The 23550-nt window shown below is 34.0% G+C and overlaps 5 protein-coding genes across 10 annotated transcripts in view; 2 read left to right on the top strand and 3 right to left on the bottom strand.

The window, feature by feature from the left end:
• Positions 1-488: 488 nt before the first annotated feature.
• LOC104818587 (serine/threonine-protein kinase HT1) lies at positions 489-4663 on the top strand. Of its 2 annotated transcripts, XR_772693.2 has the most exons (5): positions 489-1506; positions 2011-2466; positions 2578-2885; positions 4091-4170; positions 4529-4663. XR_772693.2 is itself a non-coding variant. In XM_010548225.1 (3 exons), the coding sequence occupies exons 1-3, from the start codon at positions 1060-1062 to the stop codon at positions 2845-2847; spliced, it is 1173 nt and encodes a 390-aa protein (XP_010546527.1). In that variant the 5' UTR covers positions 490-1059; the 3' UTR covers positions 2848-3042. The 2 variants fall into 2 exon arrangements, 1 of the variants encoding a protein (XP_010546527.1); XM_010548225.1 differs by lacking the exons at positions 4091-4170; positions 4529-4663 and having other exon boundaries at positions 490-1506; positions 2578-3042.
• Positions 4664-7864: 3201 nt separating this feature from the next.
• Positions 7865-8820, bottom strand: LOC104818580. Its single transcript, XM_010548213.2, has one exon. The coding sequence runs from the start codon at positions 8698-8700 to the stop codon at positions 8089-8091; it is 612 nt and encodes a 203-aa protein (XP_010546515.1). The 5' UTR covers positions 8701-8820; the 3' UTR covers positions 7865-8088.
• Positions 8821-10362: 1542 nt separating this feature from the next.
• LOC104818570 lies at positions 10363-11827 on the bottom strand. The gene is made up of 2 exons (XM_010548202.1): positions 11300-11827; positions 10363-11001 (listed from the first exon to the last, which is right to left on the bottom strand). Exons 1-2 carry the CDS (start codon positions 11721-11723, stop codon positions 10505-10507), a joined length of 921 nt encoding a protein of 306 aa, XP_010546504.1. The 5' UTR covers positions 11724-11827; the 3' UTR covers positions 10363-10504.
• A 1153-nt stretch (positions 11828-12980) lies between these two features.
• LOC104818548 (phosphatidate cytidylyltransferase 1) lies at positions 12981-17307 on the bottom strand. Of its 5 annotated transcripts, none has more exons than XR_772688.1 (14): positions 17121-17307; positions 16419-16456; positions 16124-16216; positions 15670-15923; positions 15384-15535; positions 15114-15255; positions 14676-14832; positions 14522-14569; positions 14343-14429; positions 14028-14156; positions 13879-13935; positions 13539-13622; positions 13190-13365; positions 12981-13079 (listed from the first exon to the last, which is right to left on the bottom strand). XR_772688.1 is itself a non-coding variant. In XM_010548173.1 (14 exons), exons 4-14 carry the CDS (start codon positions 16196-16198, stop codon positions 13267-13269), a joined length of 1284 nt encoding a protein of 427 aa, XP_010546475.1. In that variant the 5' UTR covers positions 16199-16216; positions 16419-16456; positions 17121-17143; positions 17223-17287; the 3' UTR covers positions 13019-13266. The 5 variants fall into 5 exon arrangements, 4 of the variants coding, with proteins under 4 accessions (XP_010546475.1, XP_010546471.1, XP_010546478.1 ...); XM_010548173.1 differs by having other exon boundaries at positions 13019-13365; positions 17121-17143; positions 17223-17287; XM_010548169.1 differs by having other exon boundaries at positions 13019-13365.
• A 5434-nt stretch (positions 17308-22741) lies between these two features.
• LOC104818541 (fibrous sheath CABYR-binding protein-like) overlaps positions 22742-23550 on the top strand; it is a 1282-nt gene continuing 473 nt past the window's right edge. The window contains exons 1-2 of the mRNA XM_010548159.1: positions 22742-22853; positions 23132-23519. Coding sequence (XP_010546461.1) covers positions 22839-22853; positions 23132-23519 — 403 coding nt within the window. The 5' untranslated portion in view covers positions 22742-22838. The remainder of the gene's footprint in view (positions 22854-23131; positions 23520-23550) is intronic.

The raw sequence follows: 23550 nt of genomic DNA, 5'->3' as shown, positions 1-23550 counted from the left end.
GCCTTTCTCAAGCATGATAGTCGCTAGACCGAATCAGCTTGAATATATCTTAATTCAAAAAAATTAAAACTTAACAAGATCTGTTTTAATTTAAATCCAACCAAAACATTCATAAATTAAAATAAATCCATTCCAAATCAAAAGTTATTGTGTTAATGATTTTTTTTTTTGTTATATGATCCGAAATAAACCAGACCTAAAATCGGTTTACTTTGGTTTAATCGAAATTGCAAACTATGACAAGTTCACAAACATTTGGTCGTACGTGAAGAGTTTGGTGTTAAGACAAAGTTAACCTTTTTCAAGTGGCCAGTTGGTTTTATTGATGCTGCAAAGAATCCACCAAAATGCCAAGCAAACAATATTTTATTCGTTCCTGAAAATATAAATTCGAAAGAAAAATAAAAAAATATTTGTATGTATGTATATATATATATATATATATCAAACACTAATAACTTTTGAACCAAGCAATCACGAGAATCCTTTGAAAATCTCTGCTTTGGATCCGTTCCTTATTCACTTCGCTTCCTTTTCTTTTTTTTTTGCGCCCCAACCCAACTTATATCCAATCGTCTGGTGGCTTTCCTTCTTCTCCTCTCTTTTCAATTTCCCGGAAAGTTTCCTTGTTTTCCCGGAAAGCTTACCCTGTTCTTCAACCCTTTTTCATTCCCTGTGACAAAATGAAGCCCGTTACTTTTCCTGTCCGTCTCTGTTTCCTTCTTGTGAAACTTTTTTCCTTTTGATATCCGCTGTGGTTTTGGGGACACCGCAAACAAAAAAAAACCCCTGTTTGGCTTGTATGAATATTTTCCTGGGTTTTCTTTCCCTGATTCTGTTTGCTTCCCGAGAAAATTAATGAAAACCCGGATTTTCTCTCGGGATTTCCTGCCGAACCCATGTTTTTGAATCAGTTCATGCACTTCCTGAAATCGATTCACACTTTCAGAAGGAAAAACCCCTTTTAACGCCCAAAACCAAACCACCGGACAAAAAACAAACAAACCCTAAAGCCCCTCAAGAAGAAGAAACACAACCTTGCGACCCAAGAAACCAGACATGGCGGGATCATGTTTCAACCCGTTTCGTCTCCGTAGATCTCAAAAGACGAAACTCCAGCCTCCAACGCAACCTCTGCCACCCATATCTTCGCTTCCATCGTCCTCGAAGTCGAGATACGCAGAGACAGAGACGATGGAGAAGAAAAGATTCGACAGCATGGAATCTTGGTCGATGATTCTGGAATCTGAGAACGTGGAAACTTGGGAGGCATCGAAGGAGGACCGAGAGGATTGGACGGCGGATCTGTCGCAGCTTTTCATCGGAAACAAGTTTGCTTCAGGAGCACACAGTCGCATTTACAGAGGGATCTATAAACAGAGAGCGGTGGCGGTGAAAATGGTGAGGATTCCGACACACAGGGAAGAGACAAGAACTAAACTCGAACAACAGTTCAAGTCTGAGGTTGCTCTCCTCTCTCGTCTCTTTCATCCCAACATCGTCCAGGTTTGGATTTTCTTTCTTTTTTTTTTTTCATCGTTCAAGTCTTCTCTGTTGCAACTTTGGTCATAGGTTATACGGGTTTGGCTGAATATGATTCGGTTTAATCGAATTATTTACATTTTTTATTAACAAAAATAAATCAATCTATCCCATATTCTAACACTATCGAGTTTTGTCGGATGTGTGTGTGTTTATTTCCTTTGTGGGGATCGAATAAAGAGGCTGTGTTTGGAATATAATATCGTACCCATCATTTCATATTATATACCAAGACCTAATCGCAATTACTTCTAAATCTCGCTGATTAAAAGACTAATTATAATTAATCAACGATCTTGAATTGACGTCATTAATATCTTAACCTTAATGTACAATTAACAATTAAGACAGACATTTAATCTTTGACGTAAATTATACAGAAAAACTCAATTACATAAGGACAAGAACTCTTACAAGGATCGGTTTTGAGAATAACCATCTCGTGATCTTTCTCTTCTTCTGTCGCAGTTCATCGCAGCGTGCAAGAAACCGCCCGTATACTGTATAATAACGGAGTACATGTCCCAAGGGAATCTGCGGATGTATCTGAACAAGAAAGAACCGTATTCTCTCTCGACCGAAACCATTCTAAGATTGGCCCTCGACATATCGAGAGGGATGGAGTATCTTCACTCGCAAGGGGTTATCCACAGAGACCTGAAATCGAACAATCTGCTGTTGAACGACGAGATGAGGGTCAAAGTTGCAGATTTCGGGACCTCGTGTCTCGAGACGCAGTGCAGAGAGGCCAAGGGAAACATGGGGACTTACCGGTGGATGGCGCCCGAGATGATCAAGGAGAAACCCTACACCCGGAAAGTCGACGTCTATAGCTTCGGGATCGTTCTTTGGGAGCTCACTACCGCTTTGCTTCCGTTCCAAGGCATGACTCCCGTTCAAGCCGCCTTTGCCGTCGCTGAAAAGGTTAGTATATGTGCTTATCTACCGGGTTTTATATATATACACAATATATATTCTCTTGTATATGAATCCAGAGTAAGTAATATATGACTGAACGTATTTATCGATGGACAGAACGAGAGGCCGCCATTGCCGGCGAGCTGCCAACCGGCGTTAGCCCAACTGATAAAACGGTGCTGGTCGGCGAACCCGTCGAAGAGGCCGGATTTCTGCGAGATAGTGGCGGCGCTCGAGAAATACGACGAGTGCGTGAAAGAAGGACTGCCCCTCGCCGGCCTTGTCACCACCAAGAACGCCATTCTTGATCGACTCAAGGGCTGTGTTTCGTCCATCCATGGCTCCTCTTCCTCCTCCTCCTCCTCCTCTGTCCCTGTACATGCCTAAGTAAAATCCCCTTCAAAACCTTCTCCTTCGTTCCAAAGGTATTCTCTCTCTCTAATTATTTCATTTCCTTAAAAAAGCTTATGTATACCGCACTTAATTGTCATTTTATTCTTGCGTATACGGCTTTGGTCGTCGAATTTTAATGGATTTATTATTAATGTATAACTTACTTACTAGTTCTAGTTTTCATCTTAACATTGGTGTTTAGAATTTATATATATATATTCTTAACATATGGTCCCGTATATTATTTTTTATAACCAGTAGGTTCAATTATGCAAAATGAATCTAATCATCAAATCTCAATCGATGTAAATAAAAATACATAGATAATGTGTCCAAAGTGAATGTTATATAAAAATATGAAACTTGAAAAATCCAAATTCTAATAAAATATGACAGTAATTTTAAAAATAAATAAAATTGACATGACATAATAAAAATTAAAGCCAGTTCAATTCAATATAAAAATTGAATTAACATAATTTTTTATTAAACAATTTGAACCCCAAAATATTTGAATCAAACCCGGAGTAGGTGTACTCTGTGGACTTTTGTGGGTGGAATGGGGAATACCTTATGTTTAAATATTATTTTTTATTTAATTTTTTCGATTATTTTCTTAATTATTTGCGTATGCATGTTAATAGATTGAAATACAAAAAAGGTGGAGAATGACACATTAATTATTATATTTATGGATATCAAAGTTTATTTTATTTTGTTATAGTAAAATAGCATTAGGAGTTAAAGAATGTTATTTTCAGATTCTAGGTAACAAACAGATAAGGTTAGACTAATATTTACCTAATCCTACCATTTTTTCCTTGTAACGGATGATTTATTAGCCCTAATGATGGTAGTCGTACGATGATTAACTCTAATAATTCATGGTGTTTGGTTGGTGAATACAAAAAAAGTCAGAAAAAGATTAATAGTGAAGTATAATCTTTCGGCGATTATTTTATTCGTATTAATAATTTCTCTATACACACACTGACACACACACACATATATATATATATATGTATTATAAATAGTTGTAATGCTTATGTAGATATATAAACTTATGTTCTTAAGCTAATTAATAATTGTAATATTTATATACAGACGAATCAAGTTGTTGGTTATAAAATTTATTGAGTTATTATTCATACGTAAATAAAAAAAAAAATACGCGTTGAAACTGATGTCACGAGATTTATAAGAATTTGGTCTATTTCTATATAATGAAAAATTACAGTTGAAGTGGGCGCCGCGTATCAAAGAGACGTTGAATGCCTGATCGAAGTTTTTTTTATAACGCGGACACGAGGAGTCCAGGTTAATATCTCTCCAAACCAGGATTTAAATCCGGATTGAAAAATAATTTTATTATTTTTTTAACCGGTTGAATCATCTAATTTTAAATAATTGAGGTTATATATAATGTCGACAGTTAATATTTTTTTAATCTTTATTCTATCTTTGTATATATCAAACAGAAATAAAATAATCATATTATATAATTTAAAAGTATAATAAAAATAAATGGAAATTGATATTAGAATAACGTTGAAACATTATACTGGTTCAATCAGATTTCAAGCATTGATGTTAATATTATTCGATATAAATTATTTTCAATTTTGGATTCTATTTTTTTTAAATTAATATTTTGTTCGCGAATGTTCTATCAAAGGCAAGTCGCACAAGATGCTCGTGGAATGCAAAAAGACCAAGTCAAAGACGTCGTGTTGACTTTTGGATTGCTTTGAAAAACGTATTGATAGGTTAATTTGGCATAATTTTATCGATTATTAGGTGACTATTATGCGTTATTTTAGTCGTTATATATATATATATATATTATATAATCAATTTTCATTAGTTTTTTGAATTCTGGTTCATTCAGCGATTGATTTTTAAATGGTGTAATTGGAGCTAACTATTTGGAATGGAAAGTTTTAGTTTATATAAAGTTTAAATATAATCATATTCTTTATTTGATTTGGGTTTATATATTGGCATGATATTAAAATAAGAATCAAGAATTCGTAAAAATAAATTATATCGCCTATTTAAATCAGGACATTATAAAAAATACTCTTACTTTGCTATTCTTATTTCAACACATACCCTTCTTCAGTTGTGATCAATGTGACCCAAAATATAGTTTGGTCATATGTTGATCTCATTGTTTATAATATTAAATTTATGATGTTTTAATCAAATAATTAGTAAGATATGTAAGGTATGAACATAATGAATTAGTAAGATTACCATAAATTTAACGTTATAATCAATAAAATCAAAATGTGATCACACTATATTTTGGGTCACATTGATTACATGGTCACAATTGGAAAATGGTATATGTTGAAGTATGAATAGCAAAGTAAGGGTATTTTTTATATAATGCAATTTTAAATCGTATTATTCTGTAACATTTGATGACAGACAAATTGAAAAGGTATAATGGTGTTTCATGTTAAATAGCTCATCCCATCTCATAGATATATTACGAGTCTTGACTAATTCCTGAACTGCAACTTGCTGATCCTAGTGGAGCACATTATCAATTTTATTTTCAAAAAACAAATATATTAATTAATATTAAATTGAAAAATCGAAAAACAAAAAAAAATATATTCTGAATTATTGTAATATGTGCAAATCCTTTATGTGTACCGAGACGAGAGCCATTTCTTTTGTCCCCTCTTTCTGGATTTAGTCGTCAAACACAAAAGTTAGCATACCCGCATTTCTAGGGTTTAGTTCCCTCCTCTTTACAAACAAAATTTCCTAAATCCAAAAATAAAATATTAGTTTTAAAATACATGACGTTTAAGAATTCTATACATAAATATTAAGAAAAATAATATTTTATCTAAAATACCCTTATTTAGTAGATAGATAATGATTATACAAAATATTTAAATATTATTAATTAAGAATAAATTTGGAAAAAAATATTAAAAACGTTATTTATTTTGAAACAAATTTTTTACTCTAAAACGGAGGGAGTAGACTTTTCAATTTTAATAAAAAATACTCAAACTTTTTATTTTATCAAATAAATATTAAATAATCTGACGTGTTTGTATTTGACTGCGTCACGTGAGTCATTTTGTTTATTTTGACAATCGTTGAAGAGTTAAGTGTTTATTTTGTCAAACTTAAAAAGTTTAAATATTTATTTGATAAAATAAAAAGTTTAGTGTTTTTTTTGTCAAAATTTAAAAGTTCAATGTTTTTTTAGAATTTTTCCTAAATAAAATTATTCATACGAAAACAAATATAAAATGCATACTTAGTATATATTTTCACACACATTATTGTAATCGAACGAATTAAAGATACAAAATTACAAACTATATAAAATATGATCTAAAACAAATATTTCTAATGAAAAATCTAATTGATACTTGAGATAAAATAAAAACATACAAATTTCCTAAAATTTAAAAAAATCAATAAATAAACAAAACAAAATCAACCTGAACCGAAATACAGCTGCTCCGTTAGTTTGAGAGTCATATTTGGAAACTCAGACAAAGTTATAATTCATAATATCAACTAGGGTTAGGTTTAGTGCTGAATAATATTCGTTTGAAAACAGTGGGATAACATTTTTATTTAATTTTATAGAAAAAAAAGGGACAATACAGAATGTATCCAACTACCGTTAAATTAATGTTGCATATTGCGGAATCTCGCATTATTAGAAGTTTATACGAAAAAAAAAAAGACAGAGACAACCATAGGGGGCCATATTCTGTATATTTATTTATTCCGTTATTTTCCACGAAGTTGTGGGGAATCTGATAAATATAAAATTAAAAAAAAAACTTCTCATTAGCTTCAAAAGTCTCATAAATTATCAAACCAGCCTCAGTCGAAAAACCATGCATGGTTTGCGTAAATAACATGCTTTTTTTTTTAATTGAATGTGTATTTTTTCTCCTTAATTTTTGGGTTTTTTTTTGGTGAAAATGAAATAATATTAAAAAATGTGTTTATTATGTTTAATTTTTAATCCTTATAGTTGGAAAAAGGGGACAACTAACTGGTCGTGCTTTCTTTAATCGCGAAGAAACATAAAAACAAGGGTTAAAAAGAGAACATAAGGCATGGTGTTATAGAAGATGCTTAATATACTATATCATACCATATTATAATATGATATAAATAAACCCTAAGTTAGTAATGTTTAGGGAAAAAATCGCGTCTTCTTATTCTTCGTTTTGAGTTGGAGATTCGGCAAAAAACATACAACTTTATAATATTTACTATGTCCAAAAACGAAGATTTTGGGTATTTTGGTATAATTTTCCATATTGTATGAAAATAACATTGTATCTTGTATTTACCATATTAGTCACATTTTTTTTTGGTATATCCTTTTTCATTTGACGATTAGTAAAGATTCGAACATACACACCGATCATCAAAATATATGTTGTTAACTAATAATACATTCACATTTCAATTAGATAGCTAAGTATCCTAAATAATTGAAAAATTAAATCAAATCGAACGGAACCAAATCAAACGAATAACAATGGGATTCGCACAATTATATATGGAAAGAAAAATAAATGTTCTACAATGTGTTTGTCTTTTCATAAATTATAGTACGGATTATAAGCAAAAATATCCGAATTATTGTGCATTATTTAATTTTTTTATTTGCTTGAATCGAATCATCCGCTTTTGGGACCCTGAAATCCGTGACACCTATGCAATTTGTGTTCCCCTTGACAAAGGGGCGACCATCCGTCTTCCAGCTTTTCTCAATTCCCCAATTTACCCTTTGGATTTACGATTTAAATGGAAATGATAATTACATTCTAATTCATTTTAACTATTACTTACGTTATGTTTGAATTATGCTTGTCCGTATTCAGATATTGACGTTAATCAATATACGGTGATATTATCTCGAAAAGTGTTTACCTCTTCTTTACAGATTCATTGACTGTAAATTGCCATTGGATATCTTGTGCTGTTGTTGTAAATACACATATTTTTATTTTTATTTTCTCCTATATTACACATATTTAAGCCTGGAAATTTCAGTAATTAAACATCTATGTTACAGAGTTTACCCTTTTTTCATAAAATATACAAAAATTAGGGCGAAAAATAGAAGGAAATAAAATTCATCATAAAAAAAACTTGGACCAAGAAAAAAAAAACTTTAAAAAAATGCCCGAGCTTCTCTTGAAATTTTCTCGGCCATTTTCCCGTCAATATTTCTCAGCCCCAAACACCCAGAAATTTCTCGCCGAGAAAACTCACGAACCTCCTGACAGAGCCCTTCTCCTCCTCCATATTACCGCCGCCGCCTCCGCCTCCGGAACCTCGAGCCGCCGCCGAGTCAAACCCGGCGCCCAGCTCGGTCCCACATGGACTCGGCTCTACGATTCGACTCGGACAGACCGAGTCAACCTTTGCACCGTGAACAGAAGCTTTCCCCCTCTTCCTCCGATCCTTCTTCCCGGTTCTCTCCTTCTTCTTCTTCTCCAAGCTGTCCTCAAACGCGTCGATGATCTCATGTATGAGTTGGCGACTCGGGGACGAGTCCCACCTGACCCAGTAGCTCGTGTAACAGCTGAAACAGTCGCAGTGGAAGAGAGGTGGGTGAAGATCGTCGTTTTGGATTTTGTGGGTCTTGGTGGTTTTCCGGCGAGAGTTAGGGCTCCGATCACCAGAGGTGGAGATGAGGTAGGCGAGGACTTCGCGATCCTCCGGCGAGAGAGCCGCCGCGAGGGAGAGGATTGCGGCGGGGAGGAGGAGAGAGAGAAGGTGGTCGTCGGGTTTTATCTGCGGCGACGGGTGTACGGTTCCCTTGCGGTACAGCTTCTTCATGGTTCCTCTGATGAATGTTAGAGAGAGAGAGATAGAGAGAGAGAGAGAGAGAGAGAGAGAGAGAGAGACTTCTTGAAGAAGGAGTTGGACTTTGAATTTTGAAAGGCCCTTTGGGTTTTTGTTCTTTCGTTTTCCTCTCTTTTTTTGTACTTTTTTTTTTTGCAGTCGTGTAAAAAGGGTTAAGAGTATCTCACGGTGCATTAAACATATTATATTTCTATTATATATATATATATATATGTTATATTTCATATTTATAATTTTGTTTATGTTCCAATGACCCGTGGCAAACTATTTACGATGGGAACCACTATCCTACAACCTTTCGAATTACTTGTCTTACAAATCATTCGCTTTAGTTAAAACCTTTTAATATAAGTTAAAACAGACTAATTATTGACTACATGTGTATTCATCGACTCATTAGTTCAAAACTTTTGGGCGATAGGAATTTAATGTGGGTCAAAGTGTGGACCTGTCTAGATACAAGTAATATATATTTATATATATGTATATCAATATGTATATATTATTTGTAATATTTCTATATAATTAAACAAGTTGGAATGATATGTGCAATGGAGCATGCCTAAATATCTATCAATAAAAAAGTCTTAATGTTATGTGCAAATATAGAGCATGCCTTTGTGGCTGGTGAGTCCAGTGTCTTTTAAACTAAAAAAATGAAAAAAAAGAATGATTATCGAAAATTCCTAATTATTTATTACATTACAGGTATTTTTTTTAGGTGAAAACAAAAGTAAAAAGGGAGGCAGAATTGAACTAAAATCAAAATATTGCATGAAAAATAATTCCGAGAATCTCTGGATAAATGGATTATGGATGTATTTTCAAATTTGGTCAAATACACGAACCTTGAAAATGAAGAGGGTGTTTCGGAACATTGTAATAGGCCCATTATTATCATTAGCCATCTTATTAGCAAAAGGCCCATAAAAACCGGTCCGTTCAATACCCACATCTTTATAATATTACCAATTAAATTAATATTGTAATCATAAATAGCTAAATATTGTTATGAAACCACGTTTTGATATCCCCACAGTCTTGCAATTCCTTCCTTCACACAAAATAATCACATATCTACAACATTTTCGAGAACGTATAGTCATAGTCATAAGGATAATTTCAATTGGCGTCATCATATATTTGTCTTATGTATGATATGATACATTCAATTACACATTCAATCGCTTATTCCCATTATCATCAATCGGAACAGAGATTCGGATTTAAATTTGTAAATCCGAAAAAAGCGGGTTCTTGGATCAAACTCAAATCGCCTTTCGCGATTGGTTAGATAAAACCTGATGGTTTCGAGTCAAGTTTGAAAATCCAATTTTTTTTATAAAAAAATCCAATTAATTCGATTTTTATAGGACCGGATTTCGGATTAAGTTTTACAAGTCTAAAAAAATTCGGACCGATCGAATCCAAACCCGAAACTCTCGACCTGAGTATGGGTTTACACCGAGCCGATCCGTTTAACACCCTATCCAAAATTGAAAAGTAATACGGAATTTAAAGAATTCATTCATGAGAAAAAAAATATTTAAGTAAAAATTTAAAGATGATTTAATTTCATTAATAATAATTATAAATAACTTACATAGATATTAGGATATAATGTTTTTTATGTAATGGTTTCAATTTAATTTGGATTTAAGGTTACTGAACCAATAAAATAAAAACTATTTAACTTACAAAATGCCATCCCACAAAAACTCCGTATCAACCAAGGTGACACAAGTTCCTTAAACGTGAACCCTAAAATGCAAGAAAATCATTGCAAGTCGCAACCATGGCCGCCAAACGCAATCATCAAACGCCCAATGTTAAGTCCATCCTCCCTCCTAAACACTTCCCTACAACCCGTCTTTACGAATCCAATATGCGGTTTCAGATCGCGATCGCAATCGCAACCGCTACCCTTAACCTTAATTGCCTCGTTAACGGTACGTTTGTAGTGTCCGAACCATTTGGCTTGGACGAAACCGTTCCTCCTCCATGGCGGCACGTGAATCCCCACCTGCTTCATCGACAGTCTGATCTCGTTGCACATTATCCTCACCAAGAGTTTCAGCTCTCGGGACGTCCCCACGAAGACACGTGGCACCTCGGCTAATAGGGCGAGGTAACGTTCCGTGGGCCGAGCTATTTGGAACTCTCCGACGAGATTCGTTTCGACTATATAACGGTTATGATCGGCTTGCACGTCCACGTACTCGTATTTGCCTGAAGGGTTCCTGCCGAATTTCTCCCACCGAGACTTGCAAAGACCTATATATGACCGGTTATGTCGGTTTAGTTTGATTTTGATTTGATTCGGTTTAGTTTGATTTTGTTATAGATTAAGAGTAACACGAATTAATTACACATAATAAAGACAATGTATTCTTATGAGCATATTGAAATGTCATAATGGATGGATTAATTAATCCATTTGATCATTTTAATTCATTTAAAATCTATAAACTTTTGTTTAGAATAATCTTAGAATTTGGAATGATGATACACCATGAACTCATCATCTGTGTGTATATATGTGTGTGTGTGTATATATAGAGTATATAGTTACCTGAATCAAAGCCCTTGTTACGTAGAAAAGCCATCAAGTGCCTCTTAGAAGAACTCGCTTCCGTCTCTCCGGCGATCTCATGAGCAAATGCCTCCACCTCCGTCGCAATCCTCCGCCGCTCGCCGCCGTGATCCCCTCCACCGCAGAGAATACCCCGTAACCTCTCCATCACGTCTTCGAAGTCGTCGACGCCGTCTCCGTCCTCGGAATCGCTCTCCTCCGCCGTCGAGTTACGAGTCTCCGTCGCAGTGGATTTCTCGTCTCTCTCCATGAAAGACTCGACGAGATCCCTGAGATCCGCCATGTTTTCCGGCGAGTGGTCGCTTCCACTACTCTCGTCGCATGGCGTGCGCGCACGCGTGGCTGCCTCGTCGAACGCCGCCGCAACCCTCCGGAATGTAACCGGAATATCCAAATTTACCATTTTGCCCTTCCCCCTTCTCTCTGATCTTCCTCTCCCTTTTTTTCCGATTCGACAAATATCTTTTTTTTTGTGTCGTCAACGATTCGGCTAATCTATTGTACATATATATATATATATATATACGCGTGTATACGTATATATGGATATACATGCATTGACATATTTACATGGGGAAAGAGATAAAAAAGGAAGGAAACGACATAATGAAAAAAGATGATGATAAGAGTGGTGAAACCATGATGACACGACTGACGGCGCTTCTTGACGGTGACGGAGCCGTTTAGTTTTTAATTTTTTGGATTTTGAGTTTGACAGATTTTGGACACGAATTGAAACCACTTTAACATCCATACTGCTTGAAAGATAAATTTGTTTAGTTTCTTAAATGTAAGCATAAAAAAAATTTCCAATTTATAATTTAAAATAAACTTCAACATAAATTTCATATTTTGTATTCGAAATAGAGTTTCTCAAATAATTATTAACATACACATATATGTATATATATAATGATCAGCTAATATCTAAACGGCGTTAATTTTTCTACCGAACTGTTGACTTGAGTAGACGGGCGTGCTCACGGGCTGGTAGCAGCGTGTGATGCCACGTGCAATTCAGTCACCGTACCAAAACAAAGATGTGTCTGCCACGTGTCTTGCCAGGTGGATTTTTTCACGCCATGATAGACTTTTTTTTTTTTTGAAATTCGCCTTTTTTTTATTATTTTTGGACGCAGAAAATGGAAGCGGACGATCGATGTCTAGATTCTGTTAATCAGGTTTTACGTCCAGATTCATTGTATCTGGTGTATCGTTTCACACTTAAGTGATAGATTGGCTTTTTTTTTTGTTTTTTGTTTTTATGGTCGTGACTCATGAGATAGTTGTTGGATATTTTAATTGAACCACACATAATATAAATGTTCTGGGAAAGTATAACCTTGCTTTTATACACATGACTCCAATAAATAATTATTTTATATATTTATTTGGTGACCAAAAGATAATATAAAATTATACTTAATAAACGTAAATATCAACGGAGGTACAATTTGGGCCTACCAATGAGTTCATCGCCCAAATAGATGATAAGCCCACTTAAGTCATAAGGCCCAATATGGAAGGCCATTAATTTTATGGACCTATCTTCAATGAGTCGAAAGTTCAAATGGACCTAACCCATATGATATGTCCGTACATACAAATTACAATTAAGACGAGGACGATGACAGATTTATCATACAAAATCAAATTTGGATTAAATTTCAAACATTTGGAAGTCATTCATAGATATCATAACTCAGTAAATCATCAGCCATGTACATATAAACCACCAAGATTACTTTGATACAGTTCACTGCAATCACCATTCAAGAGATACATGTAATTAATCTCATGTATATGAACCCTAAAAACATCCAAACCAAACCCAACAAAGATCTGTTCCTTCAAGTCCCAAGAACTTACCAAACATTGTGAAGAACTTGATCGGAAACACGAAATTATCGATCGAATTGTGTGTGGAAGATGTCTTGAGTGTTTAACTACGAAAAGCCGATAATTGTTGCTCCTCTATCCTGCAACATCTGCCCCAGTTTTGTGAACAGGGCTTCTTGTTCCACCAATGTAAGGTTCGTCAGTATCTGCATAGACTCAGACGAATGCGCCAAAAAACAAGTCAGATATTAGATTGTTGATCAGGTAACAGTATATAATAAACTGAAATATCTGTCTGTTAAGAGGGATTTTTATCAGGGTTGGTCCGGATTTACGTATGTATGCAACGGACAAGTCGAGCTCTTTGAAGAATCTTTACCTGGTCCAAGATCTTATCAACCGAAAGGCTTTGTGAGACGATGAATGACTGGAGATATATGTATGCAAACACAGCCATCACCATCTGTAACATTGACAAGGTATCCGGTTTAAAGCTTGGAAATACGAGGGGTCGACTGCATAAAAAGTCCGATGAATGAATATGAACTCTTGCTATTACAACAATTACAAATCCTAAATCTCTTCAATGGGGAAACCTACAACCATTGTATTCTGAATATCAATATTTCGATTGTATTTCTCAATCCCAGCCAATCAAATCAACCAGGCAAGACATTTTCAGATCTCTGATCTTCTAAAGAGATTAGGTTCATAACTACCTGGCAGTCCATTCTATCTGTAATCCCACCATGTCCAGGAATACTATCTCCGAAATCCTGGGAAAAGGGTTATTGAATAAAGGCATTGTTAATGGATAGATGTTTATGAAATTAAAGCTTAGTTAACTTCAGTGGTGTTGGATACAGACCTTAATTTTGAAAGCTCTTTTGAACCCACTGGCGAAAAATCCCCCGAAAGGTGCTATTATCGATGCAAACAAACCGAGGCACAAAGCATGCCACTGAACAGGGAGGACCATGATCTCCTTCCAAGGAAACTGCACAAGACAAGTGAAAGACATTAAACCACCCCAAGCTATTGTTGGTGAGTGGTGAAGTCAGGTTTAACCTGTGGCTTTACAGGTTATATGGTCTGTATATTATTACATATATAAAGAATTACCAAATGCACACTCGAAAAGTTGAAACTATCGAAGACACAGGGCATGATTCCAAAAGCTTACCCACTCTGGAATCCATGCAGGTAAAGTGAAAGGCTCGGGCTTGAAGAGTGGACCAGGGTCACAATGAAGCCAGCCAGTGGACAGATCCTGCACGAATGACCCACAGACAGTTCACCCATAAGTATGCTACAAAATCGCAGTTAAAAGACAAAAGGTGTCCTCCTTTTTATACCACTTACCTGCCTTGGACATGTCAACCATGGGAAACGGCCCAAAATATCCGCAAGCTGAAATATTACGCATTCGGTAAAATATTTCAGACACTTGCTGTAAAACTAATGATAGGGATTTTGTATGTTTCATGTGTAGGGAGAGTTCACAGGAAATACTCACCAGAAATGCAGAGATTATAGTTGTAACAGAGGCTCCGATGAATCCCTCCCAAGTTTTCTTAGGGGATAGCTTGATTAAGGGTGTTCTTCCAAAGAAGAAACCGAAAATATAAGCGAAGATGTCATTGATTATAATCAAAGATGCCGGAAGAAGAAACCTGAAAATCAGAAGCCATCAAACGTAAGAGAAAATTGTGAGTAATCACAAAGACAACTAAGGTATGAGGGAAAACAGAAACGAAAACAAAGTTAATAGCTAAGTGACAAACAATACCAGATCAGAAACAAAGTATTCAGAATTTTTGAATCTATGGAAGAAGAGTATATAAGCACTTTCTGATTTAATTTTGTTAGCAAACTCAGTGTACAGATGAATCTCGAGACAATTCATACATGACAAAGGAAATGCCATAAAAAATTTAAAAGTGAAATTAATTACCAAAAAATTCCTTCGAAGATGTTGGCCACAGTGAATGCGGATTGCGTGAACACAATGATCAAAATCATGTGGGTCCATGCATACTGGCCAAATTGGTACTTGTACATCTTCTTTTTTAATGACAGAATGAACCACATAAAACCTGCACTTCATTGCACAGCGACGCACATATAAGCATCAAGGATAATGAAAGATGACCGAAAGGAGGATACCATCAAAGTTCAGGGCCAAAAAAATCGGACAAGATCAAAATGGTAAAGGAGAACTAACCTATAATATACAAGAAGTAACAGATAGCCATGTGGTATTTGATTAAGCCACTGACTAAACGATATAAAAATTTGTCTGCAGTCACAGTATTGGCTAGTCGTTGACTAAGAATGCGGCCGTATACAAAGAGCATTGCGGTGAAAAAGAAGTGCCTGCAGAGGACAAGCTCCAAGGAGTTTTTGAAATTCCATACATAGCCTCACTCAGAGGCCACTTTAGCAGATATGCAAAGAATTTGATTGAACATTAACTATATGCTAATGAAACCATAGGAAAGGGAACATACCAATTCAACAGCCTAAACCAAGGGAGACATTTATCCTCATGTGCTCTCCTAAGCAGATTAAACAGCTCTTTTGCCATATATATTTGGATCACAACCACCATGGCTGTGATATAGAGATGGCCCATATAGACAATTACAACAAAACCACCGATCATCCATAGAGTAGAGTATGTTCGGACCAAGAATGATTTGTATTTGGTGCGGTCATTAACAAGCAACCGGCTTTCACCCGCTTTGTCTTCTTCGGGAATAACCTGAAACAACAGAAAATTGAGATCAACACATAACAAAGAAGAAATTATCAAGCTCACTTGCTGCTTTCATGAATGGACTACTTTAACACTTTGTCTACCTAGTAAAACGAGATCATTATAATCATAAGGAAAATAGAGAAATGAAAATCTTCTAGAAGGCAGATGACAAGTAAAAGACCATCTGAATCACAACAATGAACCTCATTTGAGCGTTTTCGATGTCGAAGTCGGACAATAGGTGTTGACGAGGAACTGGAACCACTCTCCTCTTCCATAGCTCTTAAATTCCTTTGCTGAATACAAGAGGAAACCATCTAAGTCACTAAACTGTAACACTAGATTTACAACAGAACGAAAAATTTCTGGAAATTAATGAAGATATTCTGCCAAAGTATGTCTATTTTATTATCATAAGCTTGTCTCGATGACTTGAAAACCATTTTTTCTGAGCAACCGACAGAATTCATATGCATGAATACACATTCCCCTCGTTACCTTAAGCCCCGAGGCAACAGCTTTTCGTCGGCTATGTCCTACAATCGTACAAATATTTGATTGGCTTTAAGTAGATATGGGGTATTCAAGAACTACCAATTCAAGCACGCTAGAAGTTTCTAAATTTCTAATTGACTATCGAAGAATCTTTCAATCCAACATGACAGCTTCAATGCCTAAACCATAGAGAAGCAGCTAAATTACTCAAGTAAACGTACGTTATCAAGACATAGTCAAACATCTTTACGATTCAAAACTTTGCTGATTTCTCAAGTTTCCAGGTAAACAAAGAGAAGCTCGAATCATCCCTATCAATGAAGGTTAACATCCTAACTAGCAAAGAACAGGAGCAAAACTGGATTCGTTTGCAAGACAATTCGAACACTGCAATTTGAAACTTATGGGGGCTCGTTTCACAATTTCAATTTCAATTCAAAATGAAAAACCGACCGAGGCGATTAGGCTCACAGAAACTCAGATTTCCATTAAGTTCCTCGAGAACAATACAAGAACAGTAAAAGATTTCCATTGAAGAAGATCCAATTCACCCATCGACGACGGAGATGCTTACACTACTACAAAGTACAGTTTCTGCGGAGAAATTCAACCAAACGGAAGAAATTTGAAGTTCGGAGCGCGAAACGGGGAAAGTCGGATTCGAATTTGAGTTGATGAAAATCACAAATCGGCAAAGTTGCATACCTCTTCGCAGCGGAACTTGAACCCTGGAAGAAATTGTGTTTAGGCGCGATTGTTGAAGAAGAAACGACGACGATACATATACACATATATGTGTGTGTATACCTCTATATGCTGTGAGCGGGAGGGAGAAGATACGGAAAATAGAGAAGATGGCGGAGCAAAGCAGAAATTCTCAGGGGAGGGCAACCTCTTTAATCTAATGTTGATTATGATAAATATCTTTTTATACCGATATTTTAATATTATATTATTAATACTGTAATGTAATATGGTCTGATTCAAATTCTTTCGTATACTTTTTATTTTATTAATATCCTGTGAAGTTTAATAATTTGGGTGTAGAAAAAAATATATTAAAACCAAATATAACGTTTGTAGGAACAAAAAATCTGTAGAATTTTTACGAGAAAAGAAATACACAGTAAATATGCTGGAGTCTGCAGTTTCGACCATAAAACAATAGTTTTTTTTTACGATGAAAAACCCTATCCTACAACCTTCGGGTCAGACATTGGATATCGCAACACCTCTTAACCCATAGACCGGACGAGAACGGCATCAGTGTTTTTTATTTCTTTCTAATTTGTTGTTCTTTTCATAAAAATGATGATCGATAATGAAAATGAAGATGATGATGATATACCGATCCAGTGGTAATATTACAAGATCCGGTATATTTCAATAATCGGGATAGCATCACGGACCTGAGAAAATTCACCGTCCTACGCAGTACCCGACAAACCATGCAGAACAGGTAAACTAGTTAGTACAATAGATTTTTCTTCTTTGACAACATTTTTTTAAATTAATGGAAATCTAACACATAATAGTTGTTCCGATTTATAAAAATACCAAAAGTAATATATTTTAAAAAAACATTATAATATTTTTAAAACAGATTTATTTATTATTTGTTTGTTCTTTTGAGGTATTTTTTACGCGAAAGAAAAACTCAAAATTGCTACGCACATGGAAAGATGCCAGCATTATCTGTGTCAACCTGTCAAAATTATTAAATTCGTATCTGTTATTTAAAATAAACTGAATTTATATTTACATTTCATATGTGATCTGATAATAAATTAATAATAATAATAATAATAAACATTACTTTAAACTCCTTAATCAATATAGAGGCTCATAGTAAGCCCAAATGAAATTCGTAATCGGCCTAGTAAAAGCCAATATGGATCCTAAACTATGCTCATTTATTAGCCCATTATTTCAATTTCCATTTTTTATATGGGCTTTATGCAATATGGATCCTAAGGAGACGTAGGCCTTTGGGCCTAACTAAAGGACCATCAATGGCCCATCGCTTGTAAGTGGAATTTCTATTATCCCAATAAAAAAAATTAATATTCTAATAACTAATAAAATGAAGAACAATTATAAAATTAAGATCTCATTATTTTTTCTTGGGCATATCTTTAAAAAAAAATATGTACTATTCTCGTGTCAATGAAAACACTCTTTTACTTATCAATTAAATCTTATATTTGGTGTGAGTAACCCATAAAACCCTGAATTTTCTAAAAATTTGCCCAAAGCTCTCTACATCTGTCAAGTCAAACAAAAATGATGATATGGTAATGACATGGCTTCCAAATCATGCATACATCATCATAATTATTTCACATCATTATTTCAAACAAAATTTAAATTAAATAATTTATTTAAATTAATATATACATACAAATTCACACATATATATATTAAATATAAAATTATTTATAACTATTAAAACACATGTATACATATCTACAATATATATTATAAATTATATTCTAAATAATATATATACATATTATTTTTTAATGTGTATTGTATATATATACATATTAGTTGTATATGCATATGTTGTATGTATAACTAATATGTATACATATACATATTATTTTTAATATTATATATATATATATATATTAGTTTTAATTATTTTTATTTTAATATATATATATATTAGTTATAATATACATATATGTTGTAGTTATGGGTATATGTATTTTATTAATTACAAATAATATTATTTTTAATATATATATATATATATATGTTAATATATATATATATATATATATATATATATATATCATATAGCTTCTATTTCTATACAATGAGACGCTACATATTGTCGTATTATGATCTTCTTTGGAGTAAAGTAAATACTGCTTAGGGACCCACATCTGGCCGGAGCTTACAGTGGCGCGTGGGATATACTCGCCGGGAATGACGGTTGTATTTTATTAATTACAAATAATATTATTTTTAATATATATATATATATATATGTATGTATATATATATAAATTTATATATATATATTAATTTAAATAAATTATTTAATTTAAATTTGGTTTGAAATGATGATGTGAAATAATTATGATGACGTGTGCATAACTTGGAAACTATGTTATTGTCATATCAACATTTGAGTTGGTAGACGCGGAGGATTTTCTGTGAATTTTTAAAAAATTTAAAGTTTTATGGGTTAATCATACTAAATATAATATTTAATTAGTAAGCAAAAAAGTACAAAATTTTTTCGTTGAAATGAGAAAAATATAGAGTTTTTTCCTTTTTTTCTTCTCTTACTTATGTCGTGCCCCATTTTTTTCAAGTTGGAGTTTCACTTCAAACCCACATCAACATATATATTATGTCCATATGCTATATATATATATATATATATATATGCGTGTATGCAAAAAAAAATATATATCACACGATGTGAAGCTGCATGTGTTAAATTAAAGAAACATTTTCTTTATGGACCGTCTTAGTTGCCAAATTTGATGGGGATATAAATAAAAGGGCTTTTCTTTTAAAAAAGGACAGTGCATAAAATAACAGCGAACACATTCCCTTTTCGGCACAGAGATTGACTCATATTTGTGTACTTGCACATGGACTCAATTATATTGATACCAAAACATAATTATTTATCAACAATATATTTATCGATCATTTTGATAAATGTTAACGTGTAAATATTTTACCCTATGTTATATGTAACCCTCTGTATTTTAATAACGAATATTATTTTAAATTTGTGATCAACTTTATTGAAGTCTTGGAAGAATTAAATATTATAAAACAACACCTTAATCCCAAAGTAAATATTATAAAAATACAAAATAAAAATCGGAATATTAACCATTTGATCTAAAAATTTCTCACTCCACATCATGGGCTGCAATTCCCCATGTAAACAACCCCTTCTCGATTTGAAGAACATTGCTCTCTTTCAAAATTGAGTTTATATAAATATATTTACCTATATGTGTATATTTTTCCAGCAAAATTTAAAGCTATAGTGGAAGAAAATAGAGAGATCAACCTTTGTTAATTTAAACTATATAATATATCCAATGATAAACGATAAATGATATATGACTCACTTAAATATAAAATTATTTTTATTTACAATAAATACAGTGTATGATATTTTATTTAGTAATGTGATTTAATTTAGCGTTTTGAAGTTGATGTTAACATATTCCTAAATTTCTATTGTTGGATGTTCTAATACAAATTGGATTTTGAGAACAATTAAAAAAATAGAGAAGATGGGTCGATTCAAGTGGGACCCATTATATGGGGGGCCATTTTCAGCCGTCCATACTTTTTGATCAACTTTTTATCTGGCCAACCTTTACAGAGGAATACGAGTGTCTAAACAAATTGTGAATAGAAAAAAAAAACAGTATTAAAAAAAAATTACATACTAAAAATTCTATATTATAAAATTGGAATAAAAATAAATTTCGTAAATACATTTATTTTTCGTATATTTCTGAAATTTTCCTCTAATTATTTAAAGTCTCAAACGTTTATCTTCGCGGGAACAATCTTGAAACTTAGGTGTCTTGACGGTTGGTTTTCACATTTATTTCAAATCTGATTTATAATAATGACTGCGTATAAATTTGGACGTGTGAATTACCGTAAATTCATATTTAATATTACATTTATTTTTCTTTTCCACCAACTTAATCACTCCCATCAATTCACGTATACATCAGCGTTACAATAAATGTAGTTTATATCCATAGACCACATTAGAGATACATCAGCGTTACAATTTGTAACCATGTTTTGTATCTATTTTCAAATTATATTTTTCCACTTTATTATCGTTATATCATATCTTTGTATGGAACGATCGGGGCGATTCTATCATATGATAAAATAATTGAAATCTTTATCATACTGATCGTTAAAATAATCAGAAATTACATGATATTAATCCAAACAATTTTTTTACATATTTAAAACGATAATTTTTACAAATTCATACCGGGGTTGTAGATTCAAATAATTTGATCATATAATCGATTGTTTTTTTTCGGTCATTTATACAAATAATTCAAATCAAACGTTATAAAAAAGAGACGATCAGAACGATGACTAAGATCACACGTGGCAATATCAAATGGCTTGCATGTGGGCCCACTCACAGGGCGAATCCTACCTGGAACACACTCACGTCGGACCCACTTAGGGTACAACGAATCGCCAATAACACGTCAGCATCGGTCCGAGCATAGGTCCCACGTCATTATCTCACCTTGTTGTGTTCGGTCCCACATGTCACCGGCCAATACCTGTCGCTGCTCTCTTTTCCTGTCCACGTAGGATTGATTTAACAGCGAAAGTTTGGGGGAAAAAAAAGAAAAAAAAAAGAAACCTTAAAATTCGCTAGAATATTTCCTTTTGGTTTCTCGAAATTATTTTTTTTGACCCTAATAGTGAAAATTGCATTCTCTTTTCCGGACAAATAATATGAACACTCACCTTAAACTTAGAACATAATTCAGAAAGTAATTGAAATTGTAAAAGAATAATAATTGTGCATAATTTTTTATAAAATTTTTATTTATTAATATTTATTTTAAATATTAATTTTAAAAAATTTAACAACAAAGATGAGAACTTTGCTTTAAAAAAAACATGATTTGATATACATAAGAAGGTGGTTTTCTTGTATTTATGGAGTATTTTGGACAGATATTTTCTTGTATTTTATGGTTTGCCCATGTTCTCAGATTTGCCCAAAATAAAATAAAATCATGCATGCATGCATGCATGATGTACTCCTTGTTACAAAAGTCTGTACATTCCATGTGACTTCTTGTCTAAAATCTAAAGTGAATAATTAGAGGAAATATGATGGGTCTTACATTAACCAAAATGCAAAAATCCAAACGCTAAAGTTGAAAATACCATGCAATTTTGTTATTGTTGTCATTCGTGAACTTTGTATAAATACGTATATGCATGGGAAAATGTTATGAAATGCCACAGGGAATGAATCGTACCATACTGATATTTTCAAACATTGATAATATATTCTAAAGATTCGTATATATATATATGTGTAATAATTTAATTAACAACAAGACATATGGTAAATCAGTGATGTCCCATAAGTCAGTGGCATGAGGTGTCAAATTGTACATACAAATATTATTATTTTTTTTAAAGATTCTTTTAGGTGCAATATTCATAATGATGTACTCTTTCAAGATAACAATTATAATTGTATTTGATTTTTCAATTTTTTTTATAAAAAAAAGCATATGACGATGCATTTGCTGCTCCTATAAATAACCACTCTCATCGATCATATCTCTTCACTCACCATCAAAGCAAACGTCTCTTCCCTTATTCTAATATATATACCATTTCCTCTTTTTTGCTTAATCTCCTCTCCAAATGGCCACCGTCGAGGTACTAATCTTGTTCCTAATCTATTTCTTAATCCCGTTTAACGTATGATTAACTGTCTAATCCTGCATATAAACGATCGGAATATTAGATATCAATCCTACGTCTTCCGTTGCCTTGATCGTCCACCCCTAGCACACCCAGCAAGGGATCTAAACATCAGTCCGTTCCATTCAATTCTAGATTACCTACTTGCCGTCCTGTATCGCAGGAAACGGCAAGGTGTTTTGTTTTCTACAGTTTTATCGATCAAAGCATGATCATGTGTTCTTTTATTCCAGGTTGAGCAAGTGACCGAGGTGACGCAAAAGGTCGAGGAGACTCCGGCGCCGGCGGAGCCGGAGGTGACCCAGAAGGCGGAGCCGGAGGCCGAAGCTCCGGTTGAGACAGCTCCAGAAGCTCCGGTTGAGACAGCGCCGGAAGCTCCAGCGGCCGAGGCGGAGGCGGAGGCCGAAGCTCCAGTGGAAGAAACAACGAAAGAAGTCGTCGTGGAAGAGGCCAAGGAAACAGAGAAACCAGCTGAAGAAACGGAGGAGGTGGAGGCTAAAGAAGAAGAAGAGGAGAAAAAGACGGAGGAGACGGCTCCGGTGACGGAGGAGGTAGTTCCGGAGAAGGAGGAAGAGAAGAAGCCGGAGGCGGAGGAGGAGAAGCCGGCGGAAGAACCCGCCGTAGCCGCTGGCGCCGCCGCGGAGAAGGCGGA

Source organism: Tarenaya hassleriana, unplaced genomic scaffold (genome assembly GCF_000463585.1).
Source record: "Tarenaya hassleriana unplaced genomic scaffold, ASM46358v1 Cleome1, whole genome shotgun sequence".
Taxonomy (NCBI): Eukaryota; Viridiplantae; Streptophyta; class Magnoliopsida; order Brassicales; family Cleomaceae; genus Tarenaya; species Tarenaya hassleriana.
Note: the sequence above shows the minus strand (reverse complement) of the source record. Positions and strands in the feature narration are given on the sequence as shown.